The sequence below is a fragment of the Merops nubicus genome, unplaced genomic scaffold (assembly GCF_000691845.1).
Source record: "Merops nubicus isolate BGI_N331 unplaced genomic scaffold, ASM69184v1 scaffold4034, whole genome shotgun sequence".
Classification (NCBI taxonomy): Eukaryota; Metazoa; Chordata; class Aves; order Coraciiformes; family Meropidae; genus Merops; species Merops nubicus.
In genome coordinates, this window is record NW_008602093.1 from 1 (window position 1) to 25,474 (window position 25,474).

Sequence of the window (25,474 nt, forward strand, 5' to 3'; positions counted from 1 at the left end):
CAGGCTGTGGTCGGTCACTGCGGAGGGGCGGGCGGGTTTCACAGCCTGTTGTAGGATGTGATGAGTTGTGAACAGTGACCTCTAATAGGAAGCTGGTAACTTTAAAGTCTTAACTACTTTTTCCAAGAGGCCTAATTACATTTTAACAAGGGCGATAAGTGTGACTACAATTAAATCGACTGTAGTAATTTGCTCTTCAGTCACGGTCCCGCTCGCTCCTGGCATTTTGTGGCAAGTGGTCGTTTCTTTGTCTTTGCTAATGCAATTGAAGTTAAAGCTCCTCTTCCAGTTGTTCGGTACCTCACTGATGAATCGGGATTTTCTTTTTTTTTAAACTTTTCTGACTTCAGCTATTTGTGCCCATAACCCACACTTACAGTGCACACACACACCGTTCATAACCTTACTTGTAGAATAGTGGAAGGAAGCTGTATTATTGCAGTAAGTAACTTACTAAAAGTTTGAGTGACAGGCATATGTTAGTATATTCTTACCACTTCTTAAGTTACCTTAATAGACGTTACTCTGATTGTAGAGGTTAGCCATGAATGTCATCTACTTGAAGTTTAAGAATTATGCTTTCATTTCAGGTCTTTAATTCTTGTAAGTGCTTGAAATCCACAGTTTGTCTGTTATATTTTATTGGAGGATTTCTCTCCTCCTTTAGTTAAAACAAAAAAAAAAAAAAAGAGGAGGGAGGTCTTCCTTTGGGTTTAATGCAGAGGAAAACACAGCACTATTAATAATAAGCCTTTGCAAAACCCCTGCATATCACAAGTCAGATTGCAGAGTTTAAAGTTTTTCTCAAGTTGAAATCAGTTTGGCAAGCTGAACTCTTACAGATACAGATGAGAAACCTAAGCTTTCTTGGTGAAACTGGTAACTTTCTGAATTATTTTTAGGTGCAGTTTGGCTTTGCTTGTCAGTAGTCATAACTGAAAATTTGCATTCAGTCTGCTGCTGGTGAAAGCTGTGGTTTTTCTAGGTTTTCACTAAAGAAATGAAGCAGCTGATGCAGTTTTTTTAACAGGTTGTGTCCTACGGTGTAAAAGACTATTTTCTAGAGAACAGGAGAGAGCCAGTGGTCGCAGACTCTTCCATCAGCAGCTGTTCTTTGGAAGTATGGTTAGTTTCACCAAAATATTTCCATTAGTTTCAGAAGCATGTATAAACAATACAAGCAGTAGGAGCAGGCCTGGTAGCTCATTTCCACACTGCCATTTAACTCTTTCTGTTGCTCTGGTGAAATTTTTCTTGAGCTGCATGACGAGGCAAGTCAGGGAAATGATCCAGGTGAAAATTAAGATTTTTTTTTTTTTTTTAAATGTTTTTTAATTTGGATCAGTTCCCTGTTGTGATTCTTTACACAGTCATGTAACTGGACTAGCTTAACTAGGAGGGAGAGGAGAAAAATGGCAGTGGGGTTGTTCCCCAAGAAGTTGTAAGATTAGACGGATTGTTCCATCATATTTTGACTTTTGCGTGCCTTCTGATCTGCAAGGGGTGCAACTGTTCCCGTTTTCTCGGAAAACGAAAATTCCCAAAGCTGTCTATCATTTTTGAGAGATAAGCTGCTTTATTCTTAAATATTTGTTGGTCGTAATTATAGAAGATGCTTTTCTCTTAAGTGTAGCTTAGTCTTTTTGTAATACGAACAGTATAATGCAATGCAAAGGAGGGGGACGTTTGGTCATATCCCCAAAAGGAGTTTGGCTGAACTTTCTCTCAGGAGAAAAAATGAAACCAAAACCCACTTAGGAACAAAACATCTGAGGCACAGTGAGCAAAGTAACTGGGCTGTCTTTGCTACAGTCGCACTAACGTAGCTGAAAGGGAGTGTGCATCTGGGGACCAACTCTTGACTACCATACTTGCTGAATTTCCATTATTCATCAGCTAATTAAAGCAGTGCTTTGATGAAATGAAGCGTAAAGGGACAAAATGGCCTTAAATATATACTGAAGAGTTCATCAGAAAATGCTGAATTGTTGCTGACAGCTTGTTACAGTTCCCATATTCCAACCCTTATCTTCTTCTTCTGTGTGCATGTTCACAAGTTCCCAGTTCCATGTACCACCTTCCAGCCTTTCTCAAAACCTTTACCATTTGAAACAGCAATCCAGAGAAGATCAGTGTAATTCTGCTGCTTGTTTATAGAAGATGCTCTTTCTTCAAGATGCTGTTCTTTTCAAAGTTAATCACTGTTGTGCAGCAGTGGAACAAGGGATGGAGAACCATTGCATTACACAGGCAACACATGAAGTAGTGTTCTTGCTGTACTTCTGTACGTTTTGCTTCTCAGGAAAAAGGACACTTATTTGTGGTTATGTCTGTGTTGATGTTGCTGAGGATCCTTCATTCATCCTCACTGTCTGGTGATCAGGGGAGGGTCACAACCGGGAGTTTGTGCCTTTATCAAAAGTACAGTCAGGATTTTTCCACCAAGTCTGTATTGCTGAGGTTACAATGCCAACAGTAACTCCAGAGCTCCCAGTCTACCTTGTGTATGGTTGGAGATTTTCACTGGCTGGCAGCAGAGAAATATTTCAGCAGTGAGGTGAACTCTCATCTTGAAGATGCTGAATGCTTGAGTGTGCATCTGTGTGGTGGTTTGGGGTTTTTTTAAGGTTAGTGTTTGTTTTGAAAAGGAGATATTTCAGGCAAGGGGGAAAAAAAAAAAAGGCAGCAACCCCATTGTTTCTTGTGTATTTTGATCATAAAGTTTAGAAAGCAGAGGGACAAAGGTTTCCAGCTCTGTGAAACGCCAGAGTGATACAAGTCTTATCGTATCGTTATTATCATCGCTTATTGTTACAGAAGTCAGGTCCATGGACTTACTGTATGGCAGTGGAAGAAAGATCCTTTAAATATGTGCCATGGACTATGTGACGTTTCCATTAATAGGCTATATGCCATTTTCTTCATGGATTCTAAGTCATTTATAGGTATCTGTTAGGAGTTTGAAAGGGGCATAGTGACAGCCTGACTCAGTTTACCAAATTTTTTTAGAACTGGAGTTTTAAAGCACAGATGGCAACAAAGAACATGTTTTCTGTCCATACTTGTACTCTAGCTCAGTGGAGAAATGCAGGGATTAAGTTGCAGTCTGAAAATGTGTCCTGTGCTCTTATGACCTTAGAATCAAGGTGAGGTTTCCTGGCAATTTATGTTAATTTGATCTAGGGCTGCTGCTTTACTCCTGCTCTGGCTTGTGGCTCGGGTACTTGCTTGTAGAGTTATTCCTTTTAACTGATAAATGAACTTGAAGACTTGAAGTGGTTGCTTGCTTTTATTTAGTCTTTACTAACTGTATAAAAGTACTTTTCAGTGTAGTAGTTCTGTAAAATTTATGAAGCATGGTTATGGACACACTATTTTTAAATGTTCTGATTTCATATATATATAGTCCATGATATGTTTTCTTCATGTGACTGCACTGTACAAGGACTGTTTCCAGTGTTACACGTTCATGAATACTCCTTTTTGTGCCATCAGCATAACTACACCAGTGAGGCTTAGACCTGTGTGTGTGTGTGCAGTGGTTTTGTGTTAAATGCCTTGTGAAAGTATAATTACAGGTATTGTCAGTGGTTATGCAGGTGAAACTGTATCAGTTTCAGCAGTTAAATTTCTCCTAACATTGCACTGACAAATCCTTAAGTTGTATGGATATTTAGTTCTGGTTTTTCTAGTCCTTTGAACAAGGTGAATTTCTGTGAATCTAGGCTTTCATAAGTTACTGGAGAATACTTTTGTCACTGACATCTATAAGATGTGTCTCATAAGTAGGTACTTTATTTGCATATTCTTATCTAACCCTAGTAGTGGCTACATTCCTCTGATTAATCTTCTCATAAGTGAGGATAAAATGTATGAGATCAAACTGCTAAAAGCACAAACCACTCGTTGAGAGAATCTGATGGGTGATTTTGTTGAATATGGGCAAAAGGAGCAATGGCATCAGACAGTAAGCCACTGAGTATATTAGGTGCTGCTCACTTTTCAGATTAAGTTTTACAATGTACATCTGTGAGTATTAACATTAGAGAACATCTGCTTCTGTCAATAGATTTGGACTAAGGCTTTGTTTTCTGTAACCTCATTACGTAGCAATACTTCCTTTTAGAAAGATAGTTTGACAGGATGACAACATAACCCTTGCTCAGAATATAGTTTAATACTATGCTGAATTCTGGATTTTATAGCTGTATTAATGCTCCAAATAAAAGGTACTAGTATGCCAGTATCTAAAAGTAAATTAAAGTGTTTTGGTAGCATTCTACAAAATAGCTTAATGTTACTTTATTTAAGGTACTGTTTTCTGTCTTGGTATTGTTGAAGAGTGCAAACTAATGCCATTGTTTGTGGTTTATTTCAGCTTTGTCCGAAGTTCTTGCATACCAACTCCACCAGTCACACCTGGCCTTTCAGTGCAATTGCAGAACTTATAGGTATGTGGATGAAATAGGTTGCCCGAGTAATTGACAGTAATATGTATTTCCTGTTGTAAAACCCTTTTCCTTCAGATAGGGAAAGGAGTTGATCCTGTTGTTATCACTCAGAATCTTATAATGTGTTTTTTTGGTACAGTCAGATTGACTTTTTTCTTTCTTGACAGCACCTGTACTACCTGATGTCAGTTGCAGGGGCCTTGTAGGATTTGCTGGTTTCTTCCTACTGAGCTTATTAAGGATTGCCACATTGTTCTGCCAGTGGCCAGGCCCAACAAGAATGATACAGACAGCAGGAAGAGAAACCAATACACAGACTGTATTGTAAGCAAAAAGGACATTCCATGAATGATCGATGGGGGTACAAACAGATCAATCAGCTGGTACATAATTGACACCACCCCCAGCGATCCCACAAAAGATGTGACTCGGCCCACAACAGGTGGTGTAAACAGAGACCCGAGGTTGCCCACAGTTGGCATGGGAAACAGACAGATCAGCAAGTTAAACGCATAAGAGAAAGGTGCCCACATGGCGACTCTCACCTGATAGGCCTGCGATCGCAAAGGTCTAAACAGACCAGGGCCCAGCTCCAGGGAGAGTCAGGAGGTCTTCCCTGAACCAGGAAGCTCTGTGGACTGCACTCCACAGACAGACACTCCTGACTCCCTGCCAGTGGTCCCAGCTTTTATCCCCAAGCAGACACCTGACCTTTGTCAACTCACTGCGGGACCCCTGGGGCTCATTTCCCTTCTGGCTCTCCCTGCAGGGCCGGCCACACCCTGGGGGGAAGCTATAAGGCAAACTCACCCCCTCTTTATGAAGCGCTGTGGGAATCACCCATATGTCAGCCTTAATTCGGGCCTCGGGTTTCAAACCCCCGCATTTCACACATATAGAAGCCTGTGGGGCCAAGTGAATTCCTTCTCTTCTACTCCACCCAATGCAGACCTGCTGCTCTTTGTTGTTCCCAATCCTGGAGGGTAGCAAAGCTGAGTGCATGCTCCAGAGATGTGCACACGCTTGCGTCCTGTTCGGGCACAGCTGGCCGCAGACAGGAGGACAGCAGCTTTGCAAGAAGCACTTAAACGTGAGCAGTGCTCAAATGTGAGCAGCACAAATTGCCTTGTCCTGTTCCTGCTTCCTGGCTATCCAGGTTTAAAGTTCAGTAGTGGTGCATATGCATACTCTCCTTTATTGCTCCTGCTTACTCCTGTTTCTGGGCGTTTCTCCAAGGCCTGGGAGTCTTCCCACTCTCTGTGTCCTGGACTTTTACCAGTCTCTGGCTTAGACCTTGGGTCTCAGTGGTGGCTAGTTTCTTCTAACTTGTCAGCTTGCCCAGCCTGAAGTTTGCTAGCAGAACAAATGCGTTGTCCTGTTTTGGGATAGAAGAGAACTAATTCTGTTCAGTGATTTTACTTTTCAGCTAAAGCTCTTCAAACTAACTGCACTTTCTGAACTTAACAGCATATTTTCGCAGACAAGCATCTACTTCTAGTGGTGATAAAGCTACCACCAAGAACTGGTGTGCACACCAAGGTCACTGCTAAATCCTGTGTACCACACTGAGGGGTGCAGGAAGTAACTCCTCCTGCAGGGAGGATTGGACAGGACAGGTGACCCTAAACTGACCAATGGGGTGTTCCATCCCTCATCCATCATATTCAGTATAAAGCTGAAGAATTGTGAGGGTGAAGCCTGTTCCTCTCTTTTGCTGCTCCTTTACTGGCTGGCATCTAAGGACTCCTCCATTTATCCTGCCTTTGATCCCAAGCTTCCTGAACCAAGTTCCACAATCCAGCTCCTGTATCCAGTTCCCCTCTGTGGCTGACTCCAGCCTGGGACTTTTTCCTGGGGGCTGCTCCTCAGCATTGGGGGTGATGGCAACATGTTGCCATCGGGGGGAGTTGGGTTCAATATTGGTTTTGTATATATTTGCATATATTCTATTATATTAGTAGTAGTAGTAGTAATATTTTAATTAAAACTGTTTTCCATTCCTAGTCGTTAAGTCTCTCTGCCTTACTCCCTTTCTCTTCCCCTTTGGGGGAGAGAGGGGTTAACAAAGCATCTGGGGGAGTCCTGACCCCACACAGTGATGTGCGTACAGGCACACACTGAGGCTAGAGAGCACATTCACACAGGAAAATGTTAAAATAGTATTTAGTAAGAACGTACAACAGAGTGGCACAAGGTCTAGCTGTAGAAGTGTGATGACTGGCAGCCAGCTTGCACCCAATCAACCTGTGTTATTCCCCTCTGCCACCTCAGAAGTGATGCTTCATCAGAACGTCCAATACTAAATTTTGCACATTGCTACAATACTCCTCAAACATCCTAATTTTCTTCTTTTGGGTTACCAAGTTTCTGGCTGAACATCTTCAGGGTTATACTTGAGTGGTTCCTTTTAATAGTCCATCCATCAGTATCCTGAGAGTTCTGTTCTTGTTTTCTCTGTCTGCTGTTAGCTAGGGCTTGTGCATCTACATTTATTAGATCCTGTTGATAGTCTTGTCCGTTTTTAAATAACGGTTAACTGGATATCTTCACAGTTGCTTGTTTCCCAAGTTAGGGAATCATTAGCAGATGTTATTTAACTGGCTCCTCAAAGGTTTGGTTTGGAAAAAATTGCCAGGCTTAGCTAGCAGTTTGCTGCTGCCAAAGGGAGCAACTCTTCTGTGTCACACATTCCTTTGCTTCCTGTGCACGAGTTTTGCTGTTGCTGATCCAGAAAATTAACCCAACAAAAAGCAAATAGGTTTTGTTCAGCCAGATTAGGCCAGGGCTGTCACAAAAGAGGAAACTAGAACTATATGGCTGTGGGAAGGGCTGTCTGTTTTGGGAGTAACAACATTTTAAGTATGTTAAGACAGTTCAACTGCTTTATCACCATATGCCAGACGTGGCCGGAATGATGGTCGATGCACTGTGCAAGGCATGTGAAGCCGTCTTTTTCCTTTGTCTCTGGCTTGTCATGTGTTGCTTTGACAAAGCTTCAAAAGCATAGTAGCAGCATATTTGTTATACAGGCTTTAAGTTAGTTGTGTTGATTTAAATAAGTGTTGTAATCTGTCTTTTGCATGCTATGTAAGGCTATATTACATGTTAAATATCAGATAATATAAATAAGGTTACATTATGGAGGCCTAGATTTTAGTTTTGTCAACTTACCTAAAGGTTAATGGTCTGTAGACTGAAACTTGCCTTTTAAGCTCTAGTCGCTCCTGTCAACTTTTTGATGGTTTTATTGCTGTCTTCTCCCATTAGTCCTCAGTCAGATTACACTTAGGTGAACTAATGGTGATACTTGAAAGAGGTTACATGGGACATCAAGAGAGGGATAGTGAGCTAGCAAATCAAAAGACTTCCACAAATCATCATATTGGAACAGTAATTCCAAACTTTCGGTTGTGCTTGAAATGTCCTCTTTTGTCGATCCCGAAACATATTGTACGAACCTTTTCACCATGGATGCTGTTTATGCTTCTAGAAAGTAAGCTACCAAGCTGGGATTCCTTTTATAGGCCACAGTGTTGGCTTGAGCTGGTTATTTATGACCCTCAGTTGAACATGCCGAACAGGCAGTGGGGCAGAGTCACTGCCTCCCACTGTGCCATCATGTCTCATCCCTCCTCCTTCCTGTGCTCCCCCCACTTCGACAAGTGCCATGAGTAGCACAGTGCTGGGGAAAGGGGGGAAAAGAGATATAAGAAAAATATGTTGGTTTTGCTGCCAAGAAGTTTTTGTGAAGCCATGGTTTCAGTTTCACTTGCAGTAGCAATGCTGCAAGCTCTTTCAAATCCTGCAAATAGAAAGCTTAGTCTAAAGCATTTCATGCTTCTCTTCTGGGGAAGTCTTACCTTCTTAGATTTGAAGGCACTAGCAAAATGTGTTTGTGACATGTAGCTTTCTTAATATAGAAGTTATGTGGTAGCAGATCAGCAACAATTTTTTTCCGTCTACATCTCCTGCAACTGTGGAGTCAAACTTCACGTTTCACAGACCTGTCTGGGATGTGAAGAGTTGGGCTTCTTTTTTTTTTTTTTTTTGGCTTACTTGGGTTTTTATAGTGTCTCAAATTTTATTATCAGAAGTTGAGGTAATATTTCAAATCTTATCTCCCAAGTGAAAAGACCACAAACCTGCAGCAGTTAAGATGTTGCAGCCCTAGGCTCCAGAGGGCCAGTCAGAAGAGCTGTGTGCGTGGCTGGGGAAAGGACATATTGCAACAGCTGCCTGGGAGAAAGGAAATGAAAGTAAAAACTTGCCTTGGTTTCATTTTCTATTCTTGCTTTTGAGCCTCTCGCCTCCACCTAAATTTTTGCCTGCATATTACTTATTAGTTGCTGGGGAATTACTTAGCAATTAATAAGTAACCAATATTACGTATTAATTGCTGGGGAATTGTGTGGTTTTTTTCAGGTTTGCTAGGTTTTGGTGCAGCTGTTTCATGGTAATGTTTTGATTTTAATGTTGTCTATAAGGAAGATAGTGTTTTAGGAGACTTAGGTTTTAGCATAACATTTACTTTATCAAAAACTATGACTTCTTACTTTTGTGCAAAAGTTAAGTAATGTTCAATGACTTAGCTGAGAAATTTATGTCTGTGCCATCACAGAACTTCTGCAACTATGTTACATACCTAAGTGTGGAGCTGAAAAATGTCCACAATTTCAGAGCTCCATTAGTCTAGCATGTGCCTCTTCAGGGTGATAGGCCCAAGATAAGGGAACTACATTAAACTGCTGTATTCACAAAAATAAATGTATGTGGAAGCACGGCACCACAGTAAAGTTAGGCAGAGCTGTTCCCTGTAGCTGTCTGGCAGTGCTGCAAGACTAACGCCCAGCAGGGTGATTATATTCTTGCCAGGTAAAGCTCTCTTGTGTGCTGCATATGGATTGAGGTAACTTTGGCAGAGTTATCAGACATCTTCACTGGAATTAAACATTTTAAAATATATTCATGCTTAAAATGTTTATTTTTTGCATTTATTGTTAGTATCCCACCCTTGTTTGCTTTCTTTTTCTTCAGATAATGCTTATGATCCAGATGTGAGCGCTAAACAGATATGGATAGACAAGACAGTGATAAACGACAATATATGCTTGACATTCACTGATAATGGAAATGGTATGAACTCAGAGAAGCTGCACAAAATGCTAAGGTGGATAACTTTTCTTTGCAATTTTTTTCTTGTAAAAATTCCACATTCTACTCCTGTTATTGCTTAGCTTATTCCTTTTTCTCAGGTGTAATCAACTAATTTTTCTCATAAATGTAACATTCCTGAAGGTGAGCGATTATCCAAGTGAGACTCTGGAATAGACAGATGCTAGTAAAGCTTGCACAGAACTTTGCTGTATTTTTCATCTCATAATTTCCTTTTATCCTTTCTGACAAACTTTAACTTTCTGTTAAGTTTAGGTTAAATTAGCAAGTAAGCAGAAAAAGGGAGGTTCAGTTCTAACCCTTTGGAGTATTGAAAATAGAAGATATGGTGGAAAACTAAAGGGAGTGATAATTATAATGATGTGGTTTGTCTTTAAATGTTCTGCGGAGTTTCAGCTGATCTTTCTGTAACTTTTGTTTCTACAGTTAGCAAAGACTTTGGTGTTCAGTTGCTTTTTTTAATGTGAAAGATTGCTCTCCCTGCAGATAAATTTCTGGGTAGAAACATCATTAAGCTTGAGTTCAAACTGTTAGTTTTTTCTTCTTCTGTTAGATACCATAATTAATAGCTTGCTTGCCAGATTCTGCATTCCGTATACAGTTACCTGTTTGACTTCAGATGTCAGGTGTAGTTACTAACAGAAATTTTGTAGATCACACATTAAGACAGTGGAGGGGGCTGGGGAAGCTTTAGGGGCTTTTCTTCGTATTTATTGTGAAGCCACATTATAACAGAATACCATAAGAATGCTCAGTGCATAATTCCAGAGAGATTTCTTTTCCATACTTAAAGATAAGTTTCCCTGAGTTCTTGCCGTGGGGTTTTCACATTGTTATATGGTTAACTTGCACGATTTGCTTAACCATACATTGTTTAGTTGTACAGTAGGTCCTGATCTCTAAAACGAGATGAACTTATTGTGTTTGAGTCCAATTTGGTAAGTCTGGCCTGTGTCTTTTGGGTTTTCAAGTTTTACAGGGGTTTTTACACTTTTTCTCCTGTTCTCATGTTTCAGCTTTGGCTTTAGTGAGAAGTCTGTGATGAATGGCCGGGTTCCAGTGGGGCTCTATGGAAATGGGTTTAAATCAGGGTCCATGCGCCTGGGAAAAGATGCAATAGTCTTCACCAAGAACGGAGAAACCATGAGTGTGGGCCTGCTATCTCAGACTTTCCTTGAAGCCACAAAAGCAGAGCATGTCATGGTTCCTATAGTGACATTTGACAACCACCATATCCTTTGACTAATTCCTGAATTAAAAGCTGTGGGTACATGCAAAATTTGAATGATAATATTATTTAGTAAAGGGTCTAGATGCCCTAAATAAATTTTAAGATTCAAGGAAGGCTGTAACTTGTTAAACCCTTTAAATTTGTAAGTGTTTGAGTTGTTTAATGAGAACCTGTGAAGTGAGCACAGGATGCTGTTGCAGAAGTTTCCTCACCTTCTAAGAATTTACTTCGTTCAAAGTTACTCTCCTTAACATAATGCTTACGACAGATAAGTGATCCAACAGAATCCAAGAGCAGCCTGAAGGCCATCTTAACACATTCTTTATTTTCTACTGAGGAGAAATTGCTGGCAGAACTAGATGCTATAATAGGGAAAAAAGGAACAAGAATTATCATTTGGAATCTTAGAAGGTAAGATGCCAGTCTGGTCTCTTGTATCTCATTTGGTCTGTATACACTGAAAGGTAACATATATGTACAAGAGGGTGTTGTGGTTTTTTTTGTAGAATAATTCCAGAAGTCTGTGGGCAGTTAGCTATAACTGGGAAACTAGACTCAAACTTGTATGATTGAAGGGCTGTAACATTGCATGAGAACTGTTGCTAGTATCTCAGGTAACAAATTAAAAGAGAGACTGTAAAGGACTTTCATATTTTCCTTTGATAAGATACTGTTGCTTTTGTCAGAAAGAAAATTGAAGTAGATCAAGTGTCTATCTGTTAATTTCATAGGTCTGAAACATGATTGCAAAAGTTGAAGCAAAATATTTGTATGTACAGGCAACTATTACTGGCTTTTAAGTAAGTTTAGAGTCAGCAGTATCTTTCTAGAGTGATCTAGACCTTCCTAAACTTGTCAAGTGTTTATAATTAAATAGAAATCCAAGTAAATAAATACAGCTGTGTATTTATCTTATTTATGTACTTAATCTCTGTGGTATTGTTCACAGCAGTAGAGATTTCCAGGCTTTCCTAGCTTTAACTTGCTTGTTGCTGCTTTTTTTTCTTTTAACAGTTGTTAAAAAAAAAAAAAAAAACAAACCTACTGCTAAAAAAGTTTAAAAAAAACCAAACCTGCCACTGCTGCTGTAGTAGTGACAGATGGGTGTCATCACTTCCCATCTTCCTCTTCCTTGCCTTTTCTTCATGTCTTTGCTGATGCCTATTAGCAGGGAATGTCTGAGGATCTGTCCAGAAAAGTGTTAGCATGCCTTTAACTCTGGTGCCACTAATTGACTGGGAAGATGCTGTTTTATGCTACGGTCTTAAGTGTTTAGCTTACTGTAGTTTTAAATATTTTCAGTAACAAAGTATCTATAGTAACCAATTCTGAACTGTTCCAGTCCTGTGGATTTGGCAAGAAACTAGCTTGCTTTTCAGTTAATCTTTATTGTTGCCCATCAGAAGAGTGGTGGTGGGGAGAGGGATGAAAACCAGACCTGGATGAATATAGATTAAATGTTACAGGACAAATCTCAGTCAGTTACAGCAGGTGAGAAGTTAGGGTTTGGTTTTTTAATTTCACTAATTTATTGTGAGTATTAGAGGCCTGAATCACTTTCAGCTTACGTGATTTTAATACAAGAATGCTGGAGATAATGTGTGTATTATTAAATCTGGTTGTTTCCCCTTGCCACCTGCTCCATAAGAAAAACTTCACCTCCTTTATACTTCAGAAACTAATTTGCATTGCCTGGGTAGAGTTTCTTTTTATTTTTAGGTATGAATATTTTTAGGAATGTGCATCACTTTAGTGCTTGAGCAGAAGAAAATGGATAACTCGGCTTACTGGGCAAGATTACTTTCATGTTCTGAATTTTGGAGTGTATTCACAGGAAGTCATGGGAAAGAAATTTTGGAGTAGTTTGTTGTTTCTAATATTTTGTAATCAAATCTATGTTAAAAAAAAAACCAAACCAACGAACAGAAGCCAAACAGAGCTGTTCCAGTATTAAAAGACTTGTATTTGTGGAATATTTGTGCCAAATCTGAAAAATCTCAATGCAGTGCAAAGGTACTGTCAGCATACTGCACTGTATACATCTGCAACTAAATATATCTTGTGAGTAGACCAATAAGAAACCATGATAATTACTGAGTTGGAAAATTGTGGTGTCATTTTTGCACCTGGAAAGTCCTGGAAAGGCAATTTGTAGTGTTCAGAAGTTTTGGATTTAGAAGGAATGCAAGTGTCTTGGTCCATCCAGAATTTAAAGCTGATACTGTCTGCTTTTATTTATGAAATGTGACCTGTTTAGAATTAAGTTAGAATTCATGAATGTCTCTGGTATTCCTTGGATATGAGAAAGGAACTGGTGAACTAGTATGTGCATTTTAGGAAATTGGTGAGGAAAACCAACATGGCTCAAAGCAGTTCCTTTTCTCTTGCATCTTTGTGATACCTGCTGGGTCCACCACAAGATCTTATCTTGTGTTGCCTTTTTTTCATAACTAGTGTCATCTTTATTTTTTAGAGATAAAAATGATAAAACAGAGTTTGACTTTGACAAGGATAAATATGACATCAGAATTCCAGAAGACTTAGATGAAACAGGCAGAAGAGGATATAAAAAACAAGAGAGAATGGATCAGATTGTTCCAGAAAGTGACTACTCACTGCGGGTATGTGTAACTTCTTAAGAAATTTGTTTATTTTTGGAAGCTGGAGGGGTGTATGTTTTTATTTCTATGTGCTATACTACAGGAGTGTTGATTGGGGTGTAGGGTGAATGTCAGAATTTAAATGTTAGGGTAATATGCTAATGTCAGTTTTTAAAACTGAATGTGGAGTATCTTCATACTTGTGTAAACGTTTGCTGTTTATTTGGAAGATTGCTGGGGTTTATGCAGTGTTACAAATGACTTTCACTGAACGTAGCTGCCACTATGCACTAAGGAGCAAGAAGGAAATGCAATCAATAGCTTCAGAAACGAAATGGGGGGTGTGTGATTGTCAGAGTGAACAACGTTCTATTCTAGTGCAGCTACAGGTGCATGGAATACTGATACATGCCCATGTGAATCTTTTAAAACAGTTAGGTTTTGGTTGGCAGTGTGTCACGGCTGGGTTTCACAAAGAGGTAAAGGAATGCAGAAGCAGCTCTGTTGTTGGAATACACGCATGCAGACGGGGAAGAGGCTTTTCTAAAGGCTAATTGATGTGACTGTTATCTCCACTATTTATTCATAAGCTTTGATGACTTCTCTTTGTAAGAAAGTGCATCTGGAATGACTAGGTATTCTGGGCACTTCTTGTGGATAATATTCAGAAGTATAATTCCAGTTGAACTAAACCCTTCAATTATTCTAAGTTTCACTGAAGTCCTATATCCACTTCTATTACTACAAGTTGTAAATACAGTGATAAACTAAATGCAAATTAAAATTCATAGTTCTACACATTTATAAGAAAAATGCATAGCTCTTTTCAGGCTATGATAACATACAGCCAGTTGAAACAAAGTTAATATGCTTGCTTCTGTTATTTTAAAGTTTGTAGTAGAATTTTTAAGCTCTCAATAGTGGTAAGAAAAGAGGCATGTGTGTTTGCGAGCTCTTTTAGCTGTAAAACTGAATCTTCAAACACCTGATTAACTTGCCATATTCATAAAAGTTGTCATTCAATTGCTGTTAATTTGTGATAGATATATGCTTATTATGCACACTTGCATTTCCTAGTTTTTTTTCATGTTCAAGTTGGAAAAACCCACACATTTCATAAAATTTAATTAAAACTTGAGTTTGTCTTCGTAGATTTGTACAGTAAAATATTCCTACCTTGAGATTTTGGGTTTTTTTGTTTGTTTGCTTGTTTTTTGGTTTTAGTAACAGGAGTTTCTGTATGTTTTATAGGCCTATTGCAGTATTTTATACCTGAAGCCAACAATGCAGATCATTCTGCGAGGACAAAAAGTGAAAACACAGCTGGTTTCCAAGAGCCTCGCCTTCATTGAGCGGGATATATATAGGCCAAAATTTTTGAATGTATCCTTTCCAAATATTTACGTTGTTGCCTGCTGAATTTAATGGTGTGACTGTTCATGTAACCTGTCTGGGTTCTGCTGGGTGTGTTGCAGTTATACATGTGGGTTTGGGGGAGTTTGGCGGAGGGGGAAGGGTTCTTTTGTTTGTTTGATTCTTGTGAAGATATACTGAAGGAATTATTTCAATATAAAAAGCAAATTCCAGCATCCAGTTTAGAATGAACACTCAATAACTATATTGATGTTACGTGAGATTAACCAGGTTTTTCCTTAATATTTGGTAAAAGGCTAAAACAGTAAGAATTACTTTTGGATTTAACTGCAGAAACAAAGATCATTATGGAATAATGATGTACCATAAAAACAGACTCATCAAAGCTTATGAAAGAGTTGGCTGTCAGTTAAAGGTAAGAAGTTAAAGCTCAAAAATATTTTAACATCTTCAGAAATCATTTTCACTCAAATGCTGATTTGAAAAAGAACACAGATGGAAACTAGAATATTGATGTATCCTTTATAAAACCACCATTTATTTATTTTTTTTTTTTAGTTTGTGCAGCAGTTAAAACAACTGCATATAATTTAAGACAATATTTAATGTTTTGTTTTGAAACTAAGCTTGATACACAAAATATGAGCCTGAGTGTATAATTCAGAACAAAGAGGCATTTTATTTTACGTAAGGGTCTTGTGCCAAGAGTTCCTTTTTTGGGAAGGAATTGTAAGCCAGAAAATTGTTTTTACCTAGTGTGTATATATGCTATAATTACCTTTGACAAACTTGTGCAGTATTAACATGGAATATGTGTTGGTTTTTCTGATAGAACTTAATGTCTTACAGGCAAACAACATGGGTGTTGGCGTAGTGGGGATTATTGAATGCAACTTCCTAAAACCAACTCATAACAAACAAGATTTCGACTATACAAATGAATACAGGTAATTGTATATTTTTATGTAGACTTTTTATTGAATAGTGGTGTTCACTGTAGAATACTTGATGATAAAGGCTTCTTTTCAAAATAGCAAAGAATAAAAGCTTACCTTCCATCATTATGCTGTGTGACTGTTCTGAATATTAGGGATGGGATGTTTACACTTACACTCCCATAAAACAAACAGCCAAGTCCCTTCTTTCTCTTCAGCTGGGAGAGACAGAAGCTCCCCAGTGAAGGCATGTACGTGACGTTCTGATTTCACAAGCACATGTACATTTGTTGGTCCCCTGAGTATCGACATGGCCCCTTTGTCCTCCTGGTACCCCTGCCTGGATCCCAGCCCTCTTACCTGCTTCACAGGTGTCCTGCATGTTGGATAGTGCAGTTTGACGTTTGCTAGCAAATGTGCACTCTCACATAGTCTTTGCCATACACATATGCCTGGGATAAAGAATGAGATTATGCAGAGAGTTAGGAAAATATAAGAATATGAGACAAGCTGTGGTGATCAGGCACAGGGCTTAACCAGACAGCTGTACTGACAGAACCTGTTTTATATGTAACCTACACCTTTCATACCCGTACGTTGCCTCACAGTTGGCATAGTAACACTGACCCACTCCAAACATCCTGGACATCTCAAGTTTGCATCCTTATCAGTTGCAAAATGCTAGTTTGCTTGCAGTTTCTTGATAGTCTGTCAACCAGTGTGACTGATAATTGCAGATGAGTGTTTTCACCTAGAATATTTCCTCTTTTAAATCACTGAAGTGGCTAGTTACACAATCTGAACTAAGATTCTGCTTGCCCTGAAATGAGTGGAATGCACCTCACTCAGTTGAAAGCCCCAATATAGTTTATTTAAGAAGATTAACAATGTGAGTAATTTAGTGAAGTGTAGCAAAGAGTCAACAAAGGTTAATTGAGATTCAATTTGATGGCAGGGTCACTACATTACTTGCTACAAGGCAAGCTGATTAAAGAAAGCAATAGGATTATAATATTTGTGTAGGTCTATATATGATATGATTACAATGTGTATGTGAGTGAATGTGCACAGTAAAATGATTTGGAGTTGGGTTAGAGTGTTATTGGGGGATGGGAGATAGGAAGGGGGGTGAGTGCCCCTCCTGTTGAGTTACCAGGGTTCCATGTTGGAACTCTCCGAGGAGCTGAGGTGTGGCTAAATCCAATCTGCCACCCAGCCAGTGGTTTATGACTAAGAATATTGGGGAAGCTGGGGATATTAGAGCTAAGAGAAATCCTCCTGTTCGGTCACAAGGTTCAGAATAGAGCCCCTTTCCCTGTGAGCTCCCTTGTCACAGAGCTGGTCAATGGTTTATGGCTAAAGATTTTTTTGGGATATTGCGATTTCAGTGTAGCACTGGGTGCAACGTCGTGCCTTGTGAGATAAGCGATAGCAGCAACCTGAGTAAATCAACACCAACCTGGTAACTTAAAACTAACAGTTTCAAAACCAAAACTTGGTAATAGTAAATATAATGATCCACATACGATTGAACAAAATTTACTAAGCAAATCACACACACACAGAACACTGTATCATGTTAGAGGCCAGCATATAATCAAAACTTTGCCTTTCTGCAGTTTATAATAAATTTGAGTACCCCAGGGTCTTCAGGACCTTTCACAAAGGTCCTGAAGACTGCAAATACTCGTGTCTCCGTTTGTCAGCCTGTTACAAGCTGCCAGTTGCTCCCTTTGTCAGTCTTAGCAGCAAGCTGGTGGTTCCCTTCCTCAGCTTTACCAGCAGATGGTCAGAGTCTAGCCTGAAAGGTGTTCCAGCTCAGGGGGAGACTCAGCCCACTGAGATCCTGGAGAACTGCTATGGGCCCCACTTTAGGATTGGTATTTATAGGGCCATAAGGTGGTTGACTTTAGTGAGTACTAGCCAGTACTTTTCCACTGTGGCCATTTATCTTATCAGGCTAGCTTGGCTCTTCCCTCATGGGGCTGAGGTCTTTCACTTTGTCCAGGGTATTCAGGAGCTATGGATCTAGCTGAGGGGCACCCAGCTAATCCATCTCACTGACTCCATCCCTGGGAATGTGTGGAGTAATAGTTTTGGTTCCAGGTGGGTGCACAAGGTCGAAATGCCCTGGCCACCAGGATTTACCAAACTTTCCAGCTTTTTGTATTGGAAAACTAAGCAACAGTTGGTATTGATTTTGCCATCCAATATTAAAGGCAGACTTTTTACAAAGCAGCCTTGAGGGTGGGTGAGGTCTGTACCACCACACTGACCAGTTTGTTTCTGGTTGTTGTCTTTGTTAATGCCAGTTGGTCAGGTTTTATGACTCTCCTTTCCTTACCTTCCTAACTGAAAAAATAAATACTCTCACACTCCAGATATCCTTACCAGTTACTGTTACTGACCAGGGTTGTTCTTGTCTTTATCTGCCTTGTCAGTGAGATTTGTCTCTGTATGGTCTTGTTTATAGTTCCTTTGACCATGTGCACTTAAAGAAGAAGACACTTTCCTTCTGTGTGCTCTAACACTTGCTTTCAGTGTGGACTTAGAAATTTAGGGTATTGAGACTCAGAAAGATAGGTGGGGTACGCTTTGCCAGGAGAAGTCATTACCTTTTTCAGGCTGCGTGTTTGGCTCCTCAGCCAGTTGTGGTTCAGCTTCCACTGACAGCCTGAATTCTCCTCAACTCCTTTCGTGAATTGATGATATATGTGCAGAGCTGCACGTGAAGATAACCCAGAAACCACACCAGAGTACTGTAATCAATAGAGCTGTTAACTTCAGCAGTTGAGGGGCTATAGCAACATAAATCTGGTCGTTCTTGCTGTTGGAACAGCAGTCCTCTGGAGGAGGAACAGCAAGCCTTATAGCTGCCACAGCCACTGCAGTTCAGTCTGCCTTTATCTTTAAATGATACCCACAGTTTGTGCTGCTCTTTGCAGTGATACCACCAACCTTAAACAATTCCTCTGTTCCTAGCACCACTGTGCTAGCAGAGCCGTTAACAGGAACACAAGGTGAAGCAGATCTGGGAACCAGTCAAACTGGAAAATGACTCTTGTGTTAGATTTTTCAGTACAGCTGTTCCCTAAACTGTTTCTTTCTTGGTGGCACTGACAGCTCTCTTGGCAGAGTGGGGAGGAATTAGGCTGTGGTAGGATAACCACTTGTGTTGACCAAGGGTTGCACTATGTTCCCACAGGCTGGCACAGTGAGCACTGCATGCTTTTTTACTTGATTCTCTTCAAAAACTCTTGTAACGTGGGCATAAAAATACTATATTTGAAAGATCTTTTCTAAAGGTTTTTTTGCAAAGAGTGCTATAAGTTTTCAAAAGGTAACTTTACAGCCTAAAACAGCAATGTAGAACTGCTACTGTAATTTCATGATCAGTGGAAGCTGACCTGCCCTTCTTCCCTCTTCAGGAGAGAGGTGCAATCCCATCCAGGCGTTGTTGCTCGTTTCTGCCCTTGTGGTACATCCAGGGTTTTTTTTCACAGAAATTCATGACTTGGGTTCAGAGGTGATCTACACCAAAATTCTTTAGGTTAGACCAGTTCACTGCATGAACACTTGTGTTAGTTGAAAGCAGGGTGGTGCAGGTGTTGGAGTAAGCCAGGCAGGGAAGGATTGACTTTCAGGCTCTTGTTTTACAGGCACTAAATTCAGCACACTGGCAAGAGACAGTCTTACCTCTACTTCACCTGTGGGGCTTGTTGCAGTTGTTCTGCACCCTGTGTGTGCCAGCTCCAGTAGTCATTGAGCTGCACTATGAGCCCTGATCTGGAAACTAATTCACCTAAAAATTAACCTAGGGTATGATGGGCCTGCTGCTTTTAGCAGTAGGTTGGCTTTATTGCAAACTGATTTTTATTGCAACTGATTGCTTTTGCAATCTCCATGTAATACTGTTGTACACCAGCTTAGAGTAGTCATGAACCTCCGGTTAATGGATGTGCAGGAACATCGGCCAAATACCCAGCTAAGTACTGGATTGACAGGTGCTTTTGAACTCTTTTGTTCTGTGATTGAGGTTTAACTGGTGAGGTAGCTTCAGGGTTTGCACTCTGTATTCACAGTGCTTTTGAACTGAGAACTCTTGATTTCAGTCTTTGTCTGTGCTCCAACTCATAATTCCAGTAATTTCTTTGCTGACAAGCATGACTTCACAGAATTCCTAATTTCTAGCATTTTCTAAAAGCAAAAAAAGCTTACTGGTATGCAAATAGAAGTATTAGAGTGTTTTGTACATGTATTCTTTCACTGTAATTTAGAAAGATTCTTTCTGTGCTATGATTTGATTATTTACAGTGATCTTCTGAAAATTTTTCCTGTTTAGACTTACAATAGCAGCATTAGGAGAAAAGCTCAACGATTATTGGAATGAAATGAAAGCTAAGAAAAATGAAGAATATCCATTAGCTTTGCCAGTTGAGGAGATACAGTGAGTATCATCTCTCAGTAGAAGAATTCTACGTGCTGTTATTACTGTTTTGCACTCAGTCATGAGAATGAACTCTTCCTGTTACAGAAAGCAGCCTGACCAGACATGGGTCCAGTGTGATGCGTGTCTGAAATGGCGGAAGCTGCCTGATGGGATAGAGCACTTGCCAGAGAAGTGGTACTGCTCACTCAACCCTGACCCACAATTCCGGTAAGATTAGGCCTTGATAAATATCTAAATGCTACTTCTAATTCTTTTTTTATCACCTGTTATAAACGTGGATGTTAAGCTCTTTCTGTGCCTTTTTGTTTGCTTTTTTCTTTCCTCTCTAACTCAGGAATTGCAATGTGCCAGAAGAACCAGAAGATGATGACTTAATACATCCTACATATGAGAAAACTTACAAGAAAAAGTAAGTAATAGAGACTTTCATACAGGTATCTCAACATTAGAGAAGAAATCTGTAAGCTAAATTCCCTTTTCTCTGACCTGTGGTACAAGTGCAACTTTTCTGGGAATATATCCAGCCAGAAAATAGTGCCCAGAAAAAAAGACTTGTTAGTAGCAGTGAATAGATAAATAGCACTGTTCTTTTCTGTTATTTTAATGCATGTTGGCATTACATTAAAATTTATGTCTTTGACTTAATACCTGTTTTCCCTCCTAATTCAAAATTAGAAAAGTCATAACAAAAGGGGCCTCTCATTTAATAATGACTAAGGATAACAATGAATCAATTTGTGTTCAAATGCAGCTCTCAAAGAGGGGTATTGCTTCATAATAGTAAGTGCTATGAGAGTAGTTTGGAATGCTGGAGAAGCAAGACACTAGGGCTGTTAGGAGACCTTGTCTAGGTCGCTGTTTTCAATTTCCCTGTTGAAACAGCTGAACACCTTAATAGAATAATTTAGGAATGAGGGGATTCTTATCTAACGTGTATGGGGGGAGGGGAAAAAAACTGACTTGGGTCATTTTAATTAATTCTGGGCAGCCTTGTACAAGTGGGAGTTTTTAATTTTTTTTAAAAAACCTCCTAATTGGAGAGAGTACTTGGTTGAAGTTAAGCAAACTTTAAGCTATACTAGCTTTTAAGTTTGTGCACAAAATTTTAATTCAATAAACCAGAATACGTTCATTGGAATTTTATTGTATCTAGCTGAGATACTGTGTTTGCCTTAGATTTTGAGTTTGGTTTGGTTTTATAATGAATTAACATTTTCAATCTAAGCTCTTTTTTTTTTTTCTTACTGCTTTGCAGAGACAGGGAAAAAGTGAAGAAGCGAATAGAGTATGGTCACCAGGTAACTCTTGATAGGAAACTGACTTTGGCAAGGGAGTTGGGTTTGCTGGCAACAATACTGTGCAGCTGGATTGAATAGGGCGGGCTTTGGGTTACTCTGCTTCAGGTAGTGGCCAACTGACTGGTTCTACATCCTGTTCCATTTTGGTAGCTATGCTCACTACTGGCAGACCGAAAATCCTGTCCTTGCTGTTCACTATTGGAAAATACACCATTGCTTTCTATGTAGTAGTCCTTAAGAAAGAGTTTGAGAGACAAAGCCCTCGCACAAAACAACACTAGAAAAGATGTCAGTCATTAGTACAAGATGCAAGGAGGTATTCAAATTAAATGTAGATGCAAATCAATGTGGTTGAGTAATGAGAGTGTGTGGCTTGTAACCCAGAATCAAATTTCCCAAGTGTGACTTAGCTTAAGTTGCTTTCAAAGTAAAGCTCTAACCTGAGACCACTCAATTTATGGAGATTTTTTTTGCCCTTTAAACCTATATACGTAATTGTATTTTTCTGTCATTACTTTTACCCAAGTGTGAAATTAATTTTTCAAAGTATTGCTCATTTGAGACAAACTGAATTTATTTATGAACAACTGTGGCAGAGATGGCTGTTCCATACTTCATGTAAGATGGTCAGACTTCAGAGAGAGGTACAGCTTGGGCAAAACTCTTGCCTGAGATTCTACTTAGTAATTTAAAATAGCTGTACCTAGAGAAAAACTCATAAGGTCAGAAAGCTGCATTCTGACAGCAACAAATCCATGCATGGAGAGCAATGTACAGCTTAGTAGATAGTATTCAGAGTCCTCAGAGACAGCCGCCAGAAATCTGCAATTACGACAGGGAACTTGCTGCTTTCTGATGTGTTACACCTTAAACCAGCATGAAGGAAATAATTCACATGCATCAGCAGTTTGGGGGAGGGGTTGTGCAATCATTAAGAAAGGTGGTGTTAGTCTAGTTGGGCTTTCTTACTGCAAAATATTGAGCCTGGGTTCAAGATGATCCTTGCAACATAAGAAATGTTGGTCAGAATTTGGGGGGTTGGCAGAGAATTAGGAGAACTGCTCAAACCTATTCTGCAGAATCTACTAATGTCTGTTTCTGTTCGTTCTTAAAAAATATCTTCCAGATCAATAATGAAATGTTTTTAAAAACACCTGTTTCTTCAAGTAAAGACTTCAAAACATTCTCACCTGTGAGTGGGAAGGAAGCTGTTCCAAGATCACTTTTACCAGAAACATTAAATGCTTCTGTGAAAAGATCTATGCTGCTTTTAAATAGATCAGTATCTTCACCTCATTCTGATTCTGACAACAGGTTAGTGAACCTGTACAAGGTAGATTCCTATTTATTTCTAAAATTTGCAGTTTGTTTATTAAAATGATGGTGTTGGGTGTAGTCTCATCCTCGGGCAACAGCTGCCAAAATTCTTAAGTCACTTTTGGGAGTACAGGAGAGTACAGCAACCAGCAGGTTGATTAAAGATACGTGAAACCTTTATGAAATACAAAAGCGAATTTGGCAAAAAATACTGTGCACTGATGAGGAAAACTGCTTACTGGCATGTCCCTTTAGGACAAGGCTGTACTGTGTTAACCAGACTCCACAGTATGTTCTCTTTGATGTCTGTTTGCTAAGTAATGGGTGCAGGGGTTGTTCCTGCAAATAGTGAGTCTGTTTCAAAGTGATGTGTGAAGTTAATAATTTAGTGTATGAATGTCAGCTACTAGTTTTTACAGGAAAGGTATTTATTCTGGCTGAACATCCTCAAATACTATTCTAGTTACTGAGTGGCAGTTTTTAATACTGCTTGTGGAAACACTAAACAGTGTGAAACAAATGACTGCAATATTGGAGCAATACAATAATCTGTTTAATATTTTGCTTTTCAGTCTCAAACGGAAGATGGCCAGTTGTGTGACGCCTGTGTCTCTAAAAACACCTCGATTAAATGACAAAACATTCAACAACCATGATGATGATGATGTCATTATTTTAGAGGAGAGCAGTACTCCAAAGCCTTCAGCAGATTCTGATGTTCCTGTAGTAAAAACTGAATGTATTAATCTGGATCAAGAGCAGAGGAGGGAAGAAAACTCTGGTGTCAGAGACCCTTGCAGTGCACCTGCTTCAGAATCAAAAAGTGAACAGTTGACCTCAGCAACACAGACAGAGCTCCCAAACTTAGTTGTAAAAAAAGAAGAGGTAGAAGATGACACTGATATCCAGATTCCCAGGGCAGAGACGGAACCTGAACAGCGCAATATTAATGATGTTTCTGAGATGTCTGTAGATCTTGGAAATGAACTGAAAAATCAGCTGCATTTATTAAACAAAGAAAAAGAAATGTACCAAAACAAATGTGCAGTATTAACCAAACAAGTAGAAACACTGGAACAGAGGATTTTAGAAATGAATAATAAGTATGTAAAAAAAGAAATGTGCCATCAGTCTACTGAGACAATTTCTTCACTTGAAGAAAACGTTAATGAAAGAAGTTTGGCAGAAATGACCATTCGCTACGAACAGGCCTTAGAAGAAATAGCAAAACTAAAGGAACAGTGCAGTACCCTGCAGAACTTAAAAACTGAATGCAGTAAGTGTGCTGATGCTGAAAGTAAGAGTGAGGTGGATGAAATTGCTGTGCAACTGGATGATGTTTTCAGGCAGCTGGACAAGTGCAGCATTGAGAGAGACAGATACAAAAGTGAGGTATGTTTGTTAAAACTGTATTTTTTTTAATGGGTGTTTCATAGCAATTGTAGTACACGATGTGTTGTATAGTTCAGTTCACCAACTAAATCAAGCCACCTAAAAGGGGGAAGAAGTACTAAATTAGCCTAAGAGCTTCTGGTTTTTTACATCCATAGATAAAAATAAGCAAACCTCAGAGAGGCTGTAAGGCTCTGAGTGGCTGTGACTGCAAAAGAATTGTGGGATCGTTTAGGCTGGAAAAGGCTTTTAAGATCATCAAGTCCAGCCATTGAAAGACTGAGCAGGCTTAGAGGGAACACGTGTACAGCCGTTCAGCTGACAGCTGGCTATTTTATAGCAGTTTGTCTAGATTGTCATATCTTAAAATCTCACTGAAAACTTAATTAAAAGCAGTCAACAAAGTTAAATGATTTACATTTGTAGAAGTTATCTTCATTTTATTCTACCACCCTTTTTTTGATCTATAGAATTATTTTTATTTACTTGCCAGATCGAACTACTAGAAGTGGAAAAAAATCAAATTGCCTGTCAGTGTGAAGAACTCAAAGAAGAAATTGCACAGTTAAAAGCTTCAATTCCACAAGCAGTAGCACGTACAAATGATTCTACCAGCAGTAATGTAGAAGACTCTGTAAATTTTTCTGATGGAGAAAGGTATCGGTTTTGTTCTTTATAGACTATATTTCAAGTAAGATTTTGGCTGGCTGATTGTATCTGAAACATGTTGATGAAGGTCATGTCTGATAATCATAATAAAATGTGATGCTTGGAATTCTTTCTTGTGACTCCTAACTCAGTAACTTTTTTTTTTTAATCAAGTGATTGATTCCATTTTTTTATTCAATTGGTCATTGCACAGTAAAATACCATAGTGACACTTCTTAAAATATTAAAAATGTTATTTCTAGACACAAGTTGCAGAACAAGGGGAGAGAGAGGAGGCAGGAAAGGGTGTGATCATTGGCTTATGCTGTGTAGATGAATTTCATTTTTATATTCTCAGTTTCTTTTGGGGATTGATACTGCTCTACTGAAAAGAGTTTGGATTTGGTTCTGAAACTTGCTTTTCCTGTAAGAACTTCTTGCTGCAGACCAATCCTATGGAGCTAGGTTGTGTCCAGATAGATCTGTGAATTAAACAAGTTGTTTAAATTTTTAAGTAGCGAGCTTGCAGCTCTCTGTTAATAGAAATATCAAACACCCAAAAGAAGTACACATACCAGATGGAAGCAGGGATAATCAGTCCAGCAG

The 25,474-nt window shown here is 39.2% G+C and overlaps 1 protein-coding gene across 1 annotated transcript in view; it reads left to right on the plus strand.

The window, feature by feature from the left end:
- Positions 1 to 4,378: 4,378 nt before the first annotated feature.
- The window catches only part of MORC3 (MORC family CW-type zinc finger 3), a gene marked incomplete at its 5' end in the record, with an annotated part of 24,662 nt that continues 3,566 nt past the window's right edge, over positions 4,379 to 25,474 (plus strand). Inside the window, 15 exons of the mRNA XM_008938209.1 lie at positions 4,379 to 4,451; positions 9,486 to 9,618; positions 10,640 to 10,854; positions 11,118 to 11,265; positions 13,328 to 13,475; positions 14,706 to 14,837; positions 15,124 to 15,243; positions 15,678 to 15,775; positions 20,106 to 20,210; positions 20,298 to 20,420; positions 20,548 to 20,622; positions 21,469 to 21,511; positions 22,638 to 22,825; positions 23,401 to 24,220; positions 24,714 to 24,877. Of these exons, the coding sequence (XP_008936457.1) occupies positions 4,379 to 4,451; positions 9,486 to 9,618; positions 10,640 to 10,854; positions 11,118 to 11,265; positions 13,328 to 13,475; positions 14,706 to 14,837; positions 15,124 to 15,243; positions 15,678 to 15,775; positions 20,106 to 20,210; positions 20,298 to 20,420; positions 20,548 to 20,622; positions 21,469 to 21,511; positions 22,638 to 22,825; positions 23,401 to 24,220; positions 24,714 to 24,877 (2,585 nt within the window). The remainder of the gene's footprint in view (positions 4,452 to 9,485; positions 9,619 to 10,639; positions 10,855 to 11,117; positions 11,266 to 13,327; positions 13,476 to 14,705; positions 14,838 to 15,123; positions 15,244 to 15,677; positions 15,776 to 20,105; positions 20,211 to 20,297; positions 20,421 to 20,547; positions 20,623 to 21,468; positions 21,512 to 22,637; positions 22,826 to 23,400; positions 24,221 to 24,713; positions 24,878 to 25,474) is intronic.